The sequence below is a fragment of the Alternaria dauci genome, chromosome 5 (assembly GCF_042100115.1).
Source record: "Alternaria dauci strain A2016 chromosome 5, whole genome shotgun sequence".
NCBI classification, from domain to species: Eukaryota; Fungi; Ascomycota; class Dothideomycetes; order Pleosporales; family Pleosporaceae; genus Alternaria; species Alternaria dauci.
In genome coordinates, this window is record NC_091276.1 from 1416255 (window position 1) to 1430028 (window position 13774).

Here is a 13774-nt window from a genome sequence, read left to right on the forward strand (position 1 = left end):
GGTAGATCCTCGTAGTGCATCTGGATGATCCTGGCTCCGATCGGTCCAAAAATTAGCATGTTGAGCTTGTTCGAACTTGAAAGCCGGCTGCATCTAGGGATCGGGTGAAGTTAGAGGTCGGGATCGTGCCAGCGCTACGTTAGTGAAGCGGGTCTGATGACGGCGAACAGTGCTTCTTTTTTATTCAACCTCAACAGCACAGAGATGTCTACTATATTCTCCAGGTCAACGGAAAGTCATTAGTGCCTGTGAAGGGAGAACACATCTCTATACTCTAATCCGAGTCGGGTGCCTCTGGGGATGCTGGAGAAGCATGAGAAGAAACTCACTACTAGCCTACTCAGTCATCTAGAGCCGGCATACTAACTAGCTGTTATCGCGCGCTGGTGCAATCAGAGGCATAGTTTTAGACAGTGTGTCGCAATTAGCAACGTCTGGCCGCGGTTTAGTCGCAAACGCTCACACGTTGGACAGTTGCGCAATGCCTGAGTTGGCTGCCTTCTCTTTATGGATGCACTTGGTGTGCCGGCGTAGGATTGTAAGATGCAACAAGGGAAACACAAATAAGCCAGTCGTGTTACGCTTTGACAATGTACATCAGGGCTGGCACGATCGTTCATCATTGGCCCCACTTTTGCGGCGCAGCTAATTGCAGGTCCGACCCAGCCAATGGTGCTCTCAACAACTTCCTTCCGTAAGAGCTCTTCTATAATGAAGGTGAGTATGCGCGGCATGGTCTGAGCCACTACCTCGTATCGATATGCCTCCTCCCTCGGACCTCGCAGTTTGCGTGTCTCAAACCAACGCAGGCAACGCGAAACTGGCGCGGTCAGCTATGACTATGCGCTTTTTCGCGTTGGAAATGAAGCCCGTCATCACTCTGCGACAGCAACGACCACGCAATTCTGACACAAATTTCGGCCCTCGGCATCTACAGGAGTAGTCACTATCACCAGGATTTTCAGCATATCCTTAGTTTTGTCCCTCGAGATTGTCTACACTTTCCTCTCAGCACTTTTCAAGTACAAACCACCTCCATGGTGGTCAAGCGGATGTGTGCCCTTGGCGCCCACTTTGATTCGACCCCCCGAATTGGAATCGAAGTTGCATCAGATGTCAAGTTCTACGCTCTATTGACCGGGATGAACAAACTTGACACACGGTGTTGGCGATCGTCATCTTTTTCTCATCTACGGCAGCGATGCAAATCTCCGCAACAACTCCTGATTTCAGCTACGAGGGCATCGAGCATGCTACGCCGCTACCACAAGTGGGTCACGCCTCTCTCCACTGACGAGGAAAAGCACGGCAATCAGATTTTGAGAGAATGGAATGGGAATATGTCGTTCGATTATTAGCTGTGGCTTCTTCAACCTCCAGTCGGGCGCAGTTCACATGTCTTGTCGCACATCATAGGCGTGTTGAGACTGCATCATTGTCAACAGGAATGCCACTTATCGCCTAGGCCGACGCATGTTCTACTGCGATCAATCAGATACAGGAAGAGTGAGGCACGCAACGGCCAACCGCATTGTCCCTCCAGCCTAGTGGATGCAGCACATCTTGGCACACATAGCCTCACTTACAACCGCCATAACTTCCGAACTTCAATCTCAACCTTGGAGTCCTAACACAACAAAGTTACCAACACACAAATGGCCGAACTAAATATTCCACACCAAAGCGACGAAGGTGTAGACAAGAGTCGGCAACGACCGTCGTGCTTAAGCTCTTTCAGCTCTGCATCGAATATTGCATTCAAGATCAGGCATATCGCAGTGGCGTTTCAGGAAAAGACAAGCTCATTGAACAGTAGGTCAGTAGTTTTCCTGAGTACATTATAATTGTGGGCGACCTAACCACATGCAGGCGAATACAGCAGAAGCACCAGCGGGACGCCGTTCCTTGCTCCAAACTCCTCACCCTTCCACTCGAAATTCGTCTTATGATATACGACTACGTTTTCACTGCACGCGATGCTACCTACTCTGATATTCGTCTCGTTTCCTCCCGGAGCAACTATCTGAATGTATCATGGAATACTAGACTGCCACGCGGATACCGCATTAAAGGTCATCCTTGCATGGGCGAAGAAACGTTTTTGAAGGTTGCAAAAGCTTCATCAGGCTTAGCTGTTTTACATACCGAAGAGGTCGCCAATGGCAAAGGAAGCGAGGATGCCAACACACTATATCAAGAGTCGAAGCTTGGGGTAATGGCTTTGATGCTGACCTGTCGTGCGCTGTAAGTCCTGATACTTGTGTATAAAAAAAGAGCACCAACGCTGACGCTGACAGATACTACGAGATGCTTGACCTTTTCTACGCGCACCGAACTTGGCAGTTCAACGACCTTGACACTCTGGTCGTTGCTGCGGAACATATCCCGATGCGACATTTCAACAGTATCCGATCTCTCTATCTTGACGCAAGACACCTCCCTCGGTATGCAGATTTTACAGGCTACATCTGGGGCTTACCCCGCGAATATCAACAAAGGTTCAGACACTTGGCTCCTTCCTCAAGGTCACTCATATCGCGCCTATCACGCGCTGTTGACACCGGAGACATTCGTAAATGGCAGGCAGCATGTGATATAATAGCTCGGATGGAGTCGCTCAACAAACTGCGAATAAAGTTGTGTGAGCAAGCTTTCATTGCAGTGTTAGAGAGTGGGCGACCACATGTACGAATCACGAGAGAGTCGTTCGTGTTCGCTCCATTGGCTGAAATTGGGAGAAGAAAAGACCTAGAGGTATTCGAGGTCCAGGTTGACTGGCCTGTCGGTGATGACGATGCGTGGGCTGATGAAGCAGAGAAGGGGTTTACTTTGATGAGGCTTTCCGAAGAATCGAATACGGGGTTGCAATAACTCGTATCGCATATAGGGTCACCTAAAGGCACGACGCCTATTGTTGCCACCCCAGATAGTTGTTGATTGTTCAGTGATGAGGCATTCCATGGAGACCCTTGGGTTCAGTGAAATCAGGGAGGCCAAAACTACAGCTAGGATAATATCTCAATGCTGTTATATACCCTCTATGGCTTGTTGCCTCTCTCAGAATGCCGCTTCCAGTCGCGCTTCCAGATAGATTGAGGATCTCAAAGCGTACAGCCGTTGCAAATCAAACCGCAAACCTCCCTAGAAACCACAACAGCAATGACCTTGAGAGACGAACCAACTGTCTCAACGCGACATCATCACATTTGTACTACTTCGAGGTCTGTATGTTATGTTTCCGAAACGACGGGAAAAGGTTTAAGTCACAAAGTTATAGTGAATAAATGTGTTGCACTACAACGCCAAACAATGCTGTTGCTTGCGACACGAAGAAGAAAAGGCCAAAGGAGCAAATAAGCTACATAACCAGACGTGAAAATCATACACTACTGCCATAACACCTCGACTCTTACACTTTTGTCCCTAGAATCTGCACCCCTACCACATCTTTACTGGACATCAAGAATCTGCTTCAACTGTACAATCAACTTCCACTCTTCCTGGCTAACGTCGCTCCTGAAGAATTCCTTGAGTGTGTCAATGCTCTTTCGGCTAATAGCAGAGTACAGAATATCGTCTTCTTCCAAGTGGCGACCGTACATGGGCTGGTTGTTGCCCTCGATCTTGACGGCGACGGAGGGCTGACCCCTCTTGCATATTTGCATAGGTTTGTGGTCACGTTCGATAGACGTGCTGTTGGACGAATTAGTAAAAGGACATGGTAGTAGAGGGAAAGCAAACTTACACTCTTCCTAGATGAACGATTTCCTTAGCACCTGTGGTGGCGTTCTTCTTGACTGCGCAAATGGGCGTTGTCATTCTCAAAGCACCTTCAGTAACATCCACACCAATGATGATAGGATCCTTCTTGTTGAAAACCGCAACCGGCTTGAGTACGCAAGGGAACACGGCCAACATCTTTGACTCTTCCTTTCGTTGCTCCTCCAGTTGCTTCATGTGCGCTGTGAACTTGTCGAACAAGTGGTAGATGATGTCAGCTTCGAAAATCTTAACACCGACCTCCTCTGCATACGCCTTGGCTTCCTTGTCGACCTTGACGTCGAAGCACAACATGACAGCGTATTCTCTGGCCTTTTCTAACATGATACCGGCTCGAAGGACGTCCTTTCTGAAAACCGGACCGATGGAAATAGTAGACACAGGAATCTTCGAGACACGCAGGAACTCGAGGAGCGCTTCAAGCGAACCCAGAGTGGATGCTTGGACAGAGACACCACGACCGGTCTTGGAGACTTTGCTGAGCAAGTGTGCTAGATCACCCATGACCTCGTCCATGAGATCCTCCTCATCGTCATCAGGACCGACGACAAGTAAACGCGAACCGGCGATGGCTTGGTCAAGTCCATCAGCAGCGATCTTGATACCCATGGCAGCCTTGACCTCCTTGTTGTGCACGTATTGTGATTTGACCCGTAGCTCTTTCATCTCAGCCGGCGTCAATAGCGCTCGAATGTTGGTTACTATAGGTTCTGGATTACCACATAATACTATGCGGTCGCCTTCGTGAAGAACACCGTTGGACAAGATAACATCTATAGTGGTACCAAGACCTTCGATGACCTTGACTTCAAGCACAGTACACTCAACCTCAGAAAGGTACATGAGGTTGTTTGTAAGGCGCTCTTGCGTAAGCTTGACGATGAGTTTGATCATATCAGGGATACCCTCTCCAGTATGCGCTGATGTTGGGCATACGGAGACGTACTTGGACATGTTCTTGTTCCTGTTGAAGATTTCCGAGTTAAAACCTTGCTCCTGCAGCTGAGTGCGAACAAAGGTCCATCGCTCTTCAAACTCAGACTGAACGGAGGGCTTTTGAAGGCTCAAACTGTCTTCGAAGCCGTTGTTATCAATCTTCTTCCAGCCGAACAGACGGTCAATCTTGTTGAGAGCGACGATGAAAGGTGTCCGCCTGTCTCTAAGAAGCTTCATGGACTCGATGGTTTGAGGTTCAAGACCGTGCATGATATCGATAACGAGGATAGCAATATTACAGAGCGAAGAACCACGAGAGCGGAGGTTGGTAAAAGACTCGTGACCGGGTGTGTCGATGACTAGGAGACCAGGGACATTGAAAACAAAGTCGTTGTCTTTATTAACGACTGCAACCTTCTTCTGAAGTGCCTCAACGGGGAAGTAGGTAGCACCAATCTGCTGTGTGATACCTCCAGCTTCGCCTTCTTGTACGTTGGTCTGGCGAATCTTGTCGAGAAGCTTTGTTTTACCAGTATCGACATGGCCGAGAATACAGCAAATGGGAGATCGCAAGTTGTCTTTTGACCGCGCAGCAAGAGCCTCCTCATGAGCCTGCTTTCGTCGGTCGGCGGCGGCAGCTTTACGGGCGGCTTCGGCTCGCTGCGCGGCGGTTCCTTCTTCGTCTTCCGACGAGTCGTCTTCGCTGTCGTCTTCAGAATCAGAATCAGAGCTGGCGTCCTTGGACTTGTCGGCCTTGTCTGCAGCAGCTTTCTCGGCCGCCATCTTCTCTTCCTTGGCCTTCTTCTCATTTGCCTTGCGCTCTTCTTCCTCATCGGTGTCGACGTCCCAACTGTCTTTGACACCCTCCAATTCGTCGGCTTGAGCCTCCCAGTCGTCGGCAGAGTCACCGTCCTCCCCCTTCTTCGCTTCGGCGTCGAGGCGGGCTTTCTCTGCAGCTGAGGCTGCAGCGGCGGCTTGCTCTTCGGCCAGCTTGAGTTCTTCCATTTTCTTAGCCGCCTCCTCGGCCTCTCGAGCCTCCTTCTCTTGTTGACTCTCAGCCTGCTTCTTCTTCTTTTTCTTGCGATCATCGTAGACTGGCTTCTTCTTCTTTTCGGCTTCGTCGGCAAGCCCAGCGACCTTGGTGCTACCTGACTCTAGGAGCTGCTGTAGGCGAAGTTCGTTCTTTGCCTTTGCCTCCTTTTGGGCCTTGGTCATATACTTGCCCTCCTTCTTCAGCTGCTCAATCTTTTCTTTCTCCCTCTGCTTCTTGAGTGCCTTGGCTTCCTCCTTGCGCTTCTGTTCTTCAGCCTCTTGTCGCTCCAGCTCCTCTAGCCGGGCTTTCTCTTCGGCTTCAGCACGCGCCATCTCTTCTTCTCTCTTTTTGCGCTCTTCCTGTTGCTTCTGGAGAGCAGCTAGCGCAGGATTGAGCTTCTTCTTCTTGCCCCCAGCAGCAGGCGCGGCATCTGAGGTAGTTGTCGGGGCTGAGGGTGCGGCCGCGGCAGCTGTCTTGGTCTCAGTAGGCGTCGCAGGTTCGGCTTTGGCAGGGCCAGAGGCCTTCTTCTTCGCAGCCTAATACTGGTCAGTACACACTCATGCGACGGGTAACATAGTCGGTAGACTCGTACCAGTTCCTTCTTTCGCTGCTTCTCCTTTTCCTTCTTTTCCTTCTCCTTCTCTGCCTTGGTCTTTACGCGCGGGGCATCGGTGGCCTTCTCCTCGACAGGCTCCTCTGGCTGAGCAGCAGCACCACCTTTGCCCTTCTTCTTGCCGTAGTTTCCGGCAAATACATCATCATCGTCGTCGTCAAAGGTCCCCTCCTGTGGTGCCTTGTTTTCGAAGTCGCCGTTTGCGCCATCAACAGGTGGGTCCTCGCCTTCGACTTCTAGATTTGCGCCCTTCTTGTTCTTCTTCTTGCCGCGCTTTGCAAGAGCAGCCATCAGACCACCGCCTGCAGCATCGTCGTCGGCGGCAGCATCCTCAGGCTGGGGCTCTGCTGCAGCGCTGTCTTGAGGCGCGACAGACTCGCCAAGCTCGGCTTCCCAGTCGTCGTTCTGCGCCTTCTTGTTGCCCTTCTTTTTTGGCGGCATTTTGCTTGTAGCGTATTGCTACGGATGCGGTATGCGGACTCGTATATACAGATGTCGCTAGAGGCGTGTTGTGATGAGGCGTGGCTGTGTCGACAGTTTGCACCCGATGGATCGTACTTTGAGAAATCGCAAGTGGTTCAGCAGGCGGCCGCGCGCTTCACAGTGGAAGTGGCAGGAGGGGAAAACTGGAGCCGAACAAGACAGGTCCCGAATCAACCAGTAAAGGCCTGGACCGTGAAAGAGTGACAGAGAAACGCGAACGCACACTGGCTTCTGCGAAATTCCGTTGCAGTTTACCGATTGTTCTGTGTGGCGGCGGGCGGCGAACGGCTAGCTATGGAGGGGTAAGAGGCGCTTGGACCACTCATGGCGCCCATGGCTTGCACGTCTTTGCCTCTCATTCGCAACACCTTTCCACTAACGAGGACCCTAACCGGCAGAGCAAAACATGGTAGATATACATAGATGTCACAATGCAATTCTTCATAGCTATTCTCGCACCCTACGTTCCAGATCTACACCCAGATTTTCCCTTCCATGCGAAGCACACTACAAGATAACAAATACAAAGTGTGCTACTCCAACAAATTCCAGTACATCCAACGCCGTGCCAGAACCTCAAACTCCGACCCAATGAGAGAATGCAGCGACGATATTATAATGGTAACGATGAAAGCCATGTGCAGAAGCATAACCGTGTGCGTGACTGATGATGAAACGACGTCTTTATGGCAACGCGTAGAATCGTGAAGCATCAACGAAGCGGAAGCTAACTGCAGCCCTTGAGGCTTAGTATAGCTGGCCGCTGATGAGTAAGGACTCGACAGCAGAGCCAATAAACTGCTTCTTGAGCGTAAGATCGCATCCAAATCTGCCGTAATGTTAGTATTGATCGTGTTATTATATATGGCTGAACATACCTCTGCTCTAGTTCGCCCTTGATCTGCTTCTTGGTCACGTTCATCAGATCAGACTTGGACAAGATGTCCTTGATCTCAATCAAAATGGCATCGTCACTTGGCAGGTTCGCCATCTCCATGCTATCCATGCCATAACCGCTCTGGGCGAGACTCATCCGCGAGTGATTGTCGTAGCGCGGGAGGTTGAGATGAGACATGGAGCGGGATGGTGGCATGCCTCCATACTCTGAGCCAGCGACGGATGCGCTTCCAAACGGCTTCCTGGTAGCATAGGTGTAACCTGAAACCTCCGAGCGGTCGTCACGGATGGTGTGCTGCTCCCACATCTCTGCTTGGTACTCCTCCCACCTCTTCTTAGGGATGCTGGCAGGGTCAAACTTGCCTTCGTCAGTGACAACAATCTTCTGGCCCTTCTCACCAACAACGACACGAGTGTTACCCCAGGAGAAGTCGTCCATGTACCAGAAAGAGTACAGAGGTAGACCAAAGGCGAAGACAGGCGTTGCAAAGATGTAGATAATCATCCAGCCAATCATCTCCCATTTGCGTCGGATAATGAAGATGATGGCCTGTAGACCATAAATGGCACCAAGAAGAATGAACGCCGTGACAGGGACGATGTCAGGCGACCAGACCAACGTGTAGATGAGATAACCAATGTAGACGACAATGACAGGCTGTACAACCGTCGAAAGTAGATCCATGAAGACGATGAAGCGCATGCTGAAACAACAGAAACCACAAAGCTGGGTAAGCGGAATGAGTTCAATCAGGTTGTGAACAGTAGAGTTGATCCAGCGACGACGTTGGGACATGAAGACGGACCAGCTGTCAGGCGCCACGGTCCAAGCATGTGCTCGCATCGTGTACTTGGTCTTGTACTTGGGATGGAATTTGAGGAGGAGCGTAGTCAAGAAACGATCCTCTCCCAAGTGCAACAGGTTCTTCGTATGCAGAGTGTCAACCCGAATCTCCTGGTAGGCTTCTACAACCTCCTTGCTGACGAATAGTGGCTTTCCAGATTCGGCAGCGCGAATGCGGTACATGGTGAAACAACCAGGAAGACAAGTGACCGAGCCGAATAGACTCTCGAAAGCCTTGGTCAGGTTGTGGGAAATGAAGTATTCGTACACTTGCATCATCGTAACGAACGAGGATTTGGCGTTGGTGAGTGCGGTTTCACCACAAATGGCAAGCAGGCGAGTGTCGTGAAGGAAGGCTGCAACAAAGCGAGTGGCAGCATCAGGTGCGACCTCAGTATCAGCATCAATTTGCAGGAGGAACTCATAGAAGGTGGGGTTGACTCCAATGATGTTCCGGATCTGATGATGCATCTCGAGCTCAAGCGGAGTCATGGGGAGATTGTAGTGCACACGGTTCAAGAATCGCATGAGAATGATCTGCGAGTCACGTTTTCCGCGGTTACCAGGCTTGGAGACTTCCGAAGGCTTGCCGATCTTGACCACGACCAGGAAAGGCACGATGTGACCATGTACTTCGTATAGACCAGAGTAGCATTTGCCCATGTTGTGTTGACGTTGGCCTTCGCCCAAACTTTCAAAGCTGAGTGGCTCGGGATCGGTAGCCTCAGGGACACCCAGAATGTCGAGAACAATACGAGGAGTGGGCTTGTCGTTGCCTTGACCAATAATCATACCATCGCAGACGATAACGAGTAGTTTACGCTTGTCGTCATACTTCATCCTAGCGGCAGAATCGATGGCGCGACGAAGGGAGTCTTCGTCTTCAGTATAGGCGGGAACGGTGCAGATGATGAACTTGTCGATGTTTTCTGGATCCGTCTTTCGGCTGAACTGAAGAGCCGCAAGAAACTTGAAACCGATGACACTGACTAGCATAATGGAAATCGCAAGAAGGAAGTACTTTGCGAACAAGCACTTGGCCGAACTTCTGGTGTCCACATCGCCGACATAGAAGAGGTTGTTCATGCAGGTCTCCATGTTGGCTTTTGTTGTAGCGTCCAAGTTGAGGTTCTGCCAGTACTTGGTAATGTCTTTACCAGCCTGAACTCGGAAGATGTCCACGACATCTTGGTGCATGAAGTTGGCATCAATGTTTCCTGTATCGGTGGGTTCCTCGCCAATCTTGAACTTGAGTTCGCGACCACCTGGAGCATAATCCGTGAAATCATATACGCGGCCATTCATGTAGGCGATCAAGTTACCCTTGTTGCCAAGCGTCTTTAAGTACTCAGGGCTGTATCCAACTCGGCCTTTCATGTAGTTGGCCTTGAGGAACATTTGCTGCTCGAACCACCAGTCGGGACGAGAGTCGTTGGTGAAAGTCCGGAAGTCGTGATATTGCGCATTGAGATCAGTGGCACTGATGAGGTTGTTCACGGAGGAGTCGGTGTAATTGGAGTTCTTGTAGTTAAGTTGAACGGCGTCGTTGATACCCTGTCCATCCTTGCCTAAGCACAGAGCAGAGACCTGTACGGGGAATAGATTGGTCGCATCCTTTCCTGCGTACTTCTCCAGATTCTTCTGTGGAACGATGCTGGGGTAATGGTGTGGGATGAACTCTCCCAGGTCGTAGACGATACCCCGGATGGCAACGTAAGCTTCGTTTCCGTCCTTGCCGTCGTAGGAAGTCAATTCAGCAGAAGAGTACACGTGTTGTTTCGGGCAGATGACGGCGGGGAACCCAATCATGAGGAAAATGACGAACGCGCAGCTCCACCAAATGATCATGTTGATGGCTAACTTCTCTCGCCATGCCATTCGCACGTCTTTGCGCTTGATTCGTCCAATGTAGCGAATAGCAAAATCGGGGATGAGCCATGTCATGACGTAGACAATGAAGACCCATCTCTTTCGACTGCTGGAAGTGGGGATAGTTTCGACTTCTTGGAGTTTTGCATCAGCTGCTTTCTCGTCGTCGATAGCTTTGGGCTGTTCCAAGCCATGGAACATGTCACCATTGGTGACGCCAGACGGCGCTTCTGAGCGAGCGTCAATGTCTCTCTGACCAAAGTAGTTGCCGCTCTTGTCGTCGTAGTATGCACCAGGCGAGGGCGAAAGAAGGCCAGTTCGGACGTCACCAAACGATCGACCGGCATCGGGAGTAAGCAGATTGTCGTTGGAATCAGCAGGCCCACGGGCGTAAGGAGCGAGATTCGATACGTTGGCGATCTCGAGCCAGCACTTCTCACTTAAGAAGACACCAGTGGCGCCAACACGGACTTCATTCTCTCGCCACGGTTTCTGATCGAGGACCATCTCAGCCTTTTCTTTGTCGCTACCAACAATGGCAAGATCAGTCTGAGCAAGACCGAGAAACTCCGCAAAAGGCATGAAAATGCTGTAATCAGCAACCCGGAGACGTTGACTGATCTCTGCAATACCGAGGGCCTGAACTTGTTGACGAACGCACTTGCTGTCGAACTGGTTGGCGATCCTTCGATCATTGGGTTTCAAGCAGAAGACAAAGTAAGCGTTGGCTTTCCGCAACGTCGACTCAATGGTCCTCAGGGAACTGATGAATTGGCCCGCGGCACCAGTCTGCTTCTGAGACTCTCCAGGTTTTTTGGTGCCAGAAATGTTGCTTTCGGCATCACTGATGGCCTCTTCGTCGAATACATTTAGTTGACGTCCAAATCGACCGGTCTTGTCAGCCTTCCGCTTGGCCAGACTAGGCTGGCGCGTGGGTTTGGAGCTGACGGTGGCTTGTACAATAGCTGACTTCTCCTTGGGATGTGACATCTTCTGGAGAGCCTCTTGTCCAAAGAGTTGTTGAACGAACGGAGCCTGGGCAGACTTGAGCAGATGCATCATGTCACCAGAAATAAGCTCTGCGTTCTCTTCCAATAAGCCCTCGACGCTGTAGTCGATGTCACCTGTGAAATGGCGAATGGTGAAGGTTGGCGAAGTGTTGGGCGTAGGGAAGTTGCTACCGGGTTGCACGACGGTAAGACTACCAGGAACGATGGCTTGGTGCTTGCCGTCAAAACGCTTGCGAATAGCCTCAAGGAATTGCATGTCAGTCTTGCCACGGCGCATCTGATCATCGAGGATACTCAAGAGGCCATTGCCTGGCTTCATGAGGCCCGTCTTGACGGCGGTATTGTCGTAGAATGCCATGGGTGGCAGAGAGATCTCCTCGGCTTCCAGCTCTTGGATTTGCCGTTGGAAAAAGCTCTCTTGACAGAAAGAGATGAGAGATTCGTTCGCAGTATTGTTGAGCAGTTGATCGAGTGACGATCCGGTGGCCGCAAAGTTGGCGAAGCCGGGGAAGTCAACCATTGAAACGGTATTGGAAATTTGCTCAGACGGCACTGAGATCCTAGAGTTCATCTGCTCCATGACCCATGTGACAAGAAGTGAGTAGAGGGAACGGGCGAGCTCATCTGCGTTGGCTCGCGCACCCTTGGGATCCAGCATGACGGTGACGCGCTCGCGGTAGAGCGTCTTGGACTTGTATCGCAAGCTTTGCTCTAGATCGGACATGGCGACACCCAGAAATTGTGCAATGGGTACGAGAGACTCCTTGTTCTTAACAACGGTGATGGACTCACCACCCTCGTGGGAGTAGCCACCGCTCTCGTCGGGCGCAGGGGTAGTGTTTTGACCCATCTCGAACTCGAGTTGACCGATGTGCATAATCGTAGCCATAATCTCGCAGATACCTGCAATGCTCTCCTTACCAAATTCAAGCCTGCGTAGGGCAGCCTTGAAATCAGCAAAGCCTTTGGTGTCGTCGATGCCCACCTTGAGTTGTGTGGGATGTCCGAGATAGCGCCATCTCTTGTTGGAACCAAGCGAGGTGCGGTTGCCACCATTGCCATCTCCACCTACTGCGTCAAGGAAGAGATGTTTCTTCTCATTGAGACTGGTACCAGCGAGGAGGTAGTAGAGAACGTGGTAGGTGCGCTCTCCAGTGGGCACAGAAGCAATGCGGCTGCGCTCGAGACGATGAGCGAGGAACTGAGCGCCAAGAAGAGTTGCGTTGTTTGCGGTGGTGGTATTATACTGGAGCTCTAATAACAGACCGGATTTGGAGGCTTGCGGGGTGGTGAGGGACTTTGTGGTGGTGAAGGCATCAAAAACGAAGTTGGCGTGCTCGATCTTCTTGGAAAGGGGTGTCGAGGAGTAGGACATGAAGGACCTGAGCATGTGTCCACGGATGGTCGTCTTTCCAGCGCCAGACTCGCCACTGCAACATGTCAGCAAGGAAGATTGCATGTCAGTTTGGAAGACACTCACAGAAACACGATGGCCTGGTCCTCAGAACGATGTCCCAGACGCGTGTAGGCTCGGAGGGAGAGGTCCTCTGCGGCCTGGTGGGCACTCCCTTCCTTGCCGCCGTCCACGCCCAGGCTGGCATCTGTGCATGTGTTGATTGCGACAATGCCCTGCGATGAGAGGGATGCGATGGGAAGATGTGCGTGGTAACGGCTGGCAAGGGCAGAAGTCAAGCCCGTGTCGTTCTGCTGGTGCTGGGGCAGCGATGGCAGCGAGGGGTTTTGCAGCGGATTGGAAGCCATGGTGGGCAGCCGCGTCCCCAGGGGAGCGAGTGAGGGACTGGAGGGTCAGGCAGGAGCAACAGTGTCGGATGGCAATTGCTCGTCGGATTTGTTGTCTCTTGTCGGTGGTGCGTCCAGAGGGCTACTCAGAATGCAGGCGGAAACAAGAAAAACACGCCGCGGCAATAATTACAATCAGCGAGCGTGGTAACGGGTGTACAAACGAAGGTAAAGGACGTTCAAAGCCGTTGACTTGCAGAGCAAAGGGGCCGGTACAGTATGCTGGCTGCTCTGCTCTGGCCGGAGCGCACTGGAGAGCATGGGGCTACGATGCTTCTAGCTCAGCTTCGCCCGCCGCTGCACCAGCCACCCTTTGGCGTGTGTTGACTGGGAGACCCAGCGATCACGAAAAGGGGGCGCAAAAATAGAATAGAATACGCTGAACTGCCCTATTGCCTCGCATCTCGGTTGCGGCTCCACTCGTCTGCTTACTGATGAGACGGGAACTTTCTTTGGGCACTTTTCCCTCTCGCACTGCTCACGAGACAGCCGACACGACGAGGCAACGC

The 13774-nt window shown here is 51.5% G+C and overlaps 2 protein-coding genes across 2 annotated transcripts; both read right to left on the bottom strand.

Moving 5' to 3' along the window:
• Window positions 1-3222: 3222 nt before the first annotated feature.
• On the bottom strand, window positions 3223-7095 carry ACET3X_005959 (uncharacterized protein). Its single transcript, XM_069452119.1, has 3 exons — window positions 6342-7095; window positions 3746-6285; window positions 3223-3693 (listed from the first exon to the last, which is right to left on the bottom strand). The coding sequence occupies exons 1-3, from the start codon at window positions 6801-6803 to the stop codon at window positions 3450-3452; spliced, it is 3246 nt and encodes a 1081-aa protein (XP_069306319.1). The 5' UTR covers window positions 6804-7095; the 3' UTR covers window positions 3223-3449.
• A 159-nt stretch (window positions 7096-7254) lies between these two features.
• Window positions 7255-13518, bottom strand: ACET3X_005960 (uncharacterized protein). Its single transcript, XM_069452120.1, has 3 exons — window positions 12946-13518; window positions 7724-12895; window positions 7255-7674 (listed from the first exon to the last, which is right to left on the bottom strand). Exons 1-3 carry the CDS (start codon window positions 13224-13226, stop codon window positions 7593-7595), a joined length of 5535 nt encoding a protein of 1844 aa, XP_069306320.1. The 5' UTR covers window positions 13227-13518; the 3' UTR covers window positions 7255-7592.
• Between the last annotated feature and the right edge of the window lie 256 nt (window positions 13519-13774).

What these genes read in the sequence shown, in the direction of transcription:
- ACET3X_005959 (XM_069452119.1), bottom strand. Translation starts at nt 6,803, where the DNA reads ATGCCGCCAAAAAAGAAGGGCAACAAGAAGGCGCAGAACGACGACTGG. An exon ending in AGCAGCGAAAGAAGGAACTG is followed by an intron (nt 6,286 to 6,341) that starts GTACGAGTCTAC and finishes GACCAGTATTAG; the next exon opens with GCTGCGAAGAAGAAGGCCTC. An exon ending in ATCGTTCATCTAGGAAGAGT is followed by an intron (nt 3,694 to 3,745) that starts GTAAGTTTGCTT and finishes TTCGTCCAACAG; the next exon opens with CACGTCTATCGAACGTGACC.
- ACET3X_005960 (XM_069452120.1), bottom strand. Translation starts at nt 13,226, where the DNA reads ATGGCTTCCAATCCGCTGCAAAACCCCTCGCTGCCATCGCTGCCCCAG. An exon ending in GACCAGGCCATCGTGTTTCT is followed by an intron (nt 12,896 to 12,945) that starts GTGAGTGTCTTC and finishes GACATGTTGCAG; the next exon opens with TGGCGAGTCTGGCGCTGGAA. An exon ending in AAGGGCGAACTAGAGCAGAG is followed by an intron (nt 7,675 to 7,723) that starts GTATGTTCAGCC and finishes ACATTACGGCAG; the next exon opens with ATTTGGATGCGATCTTACGC.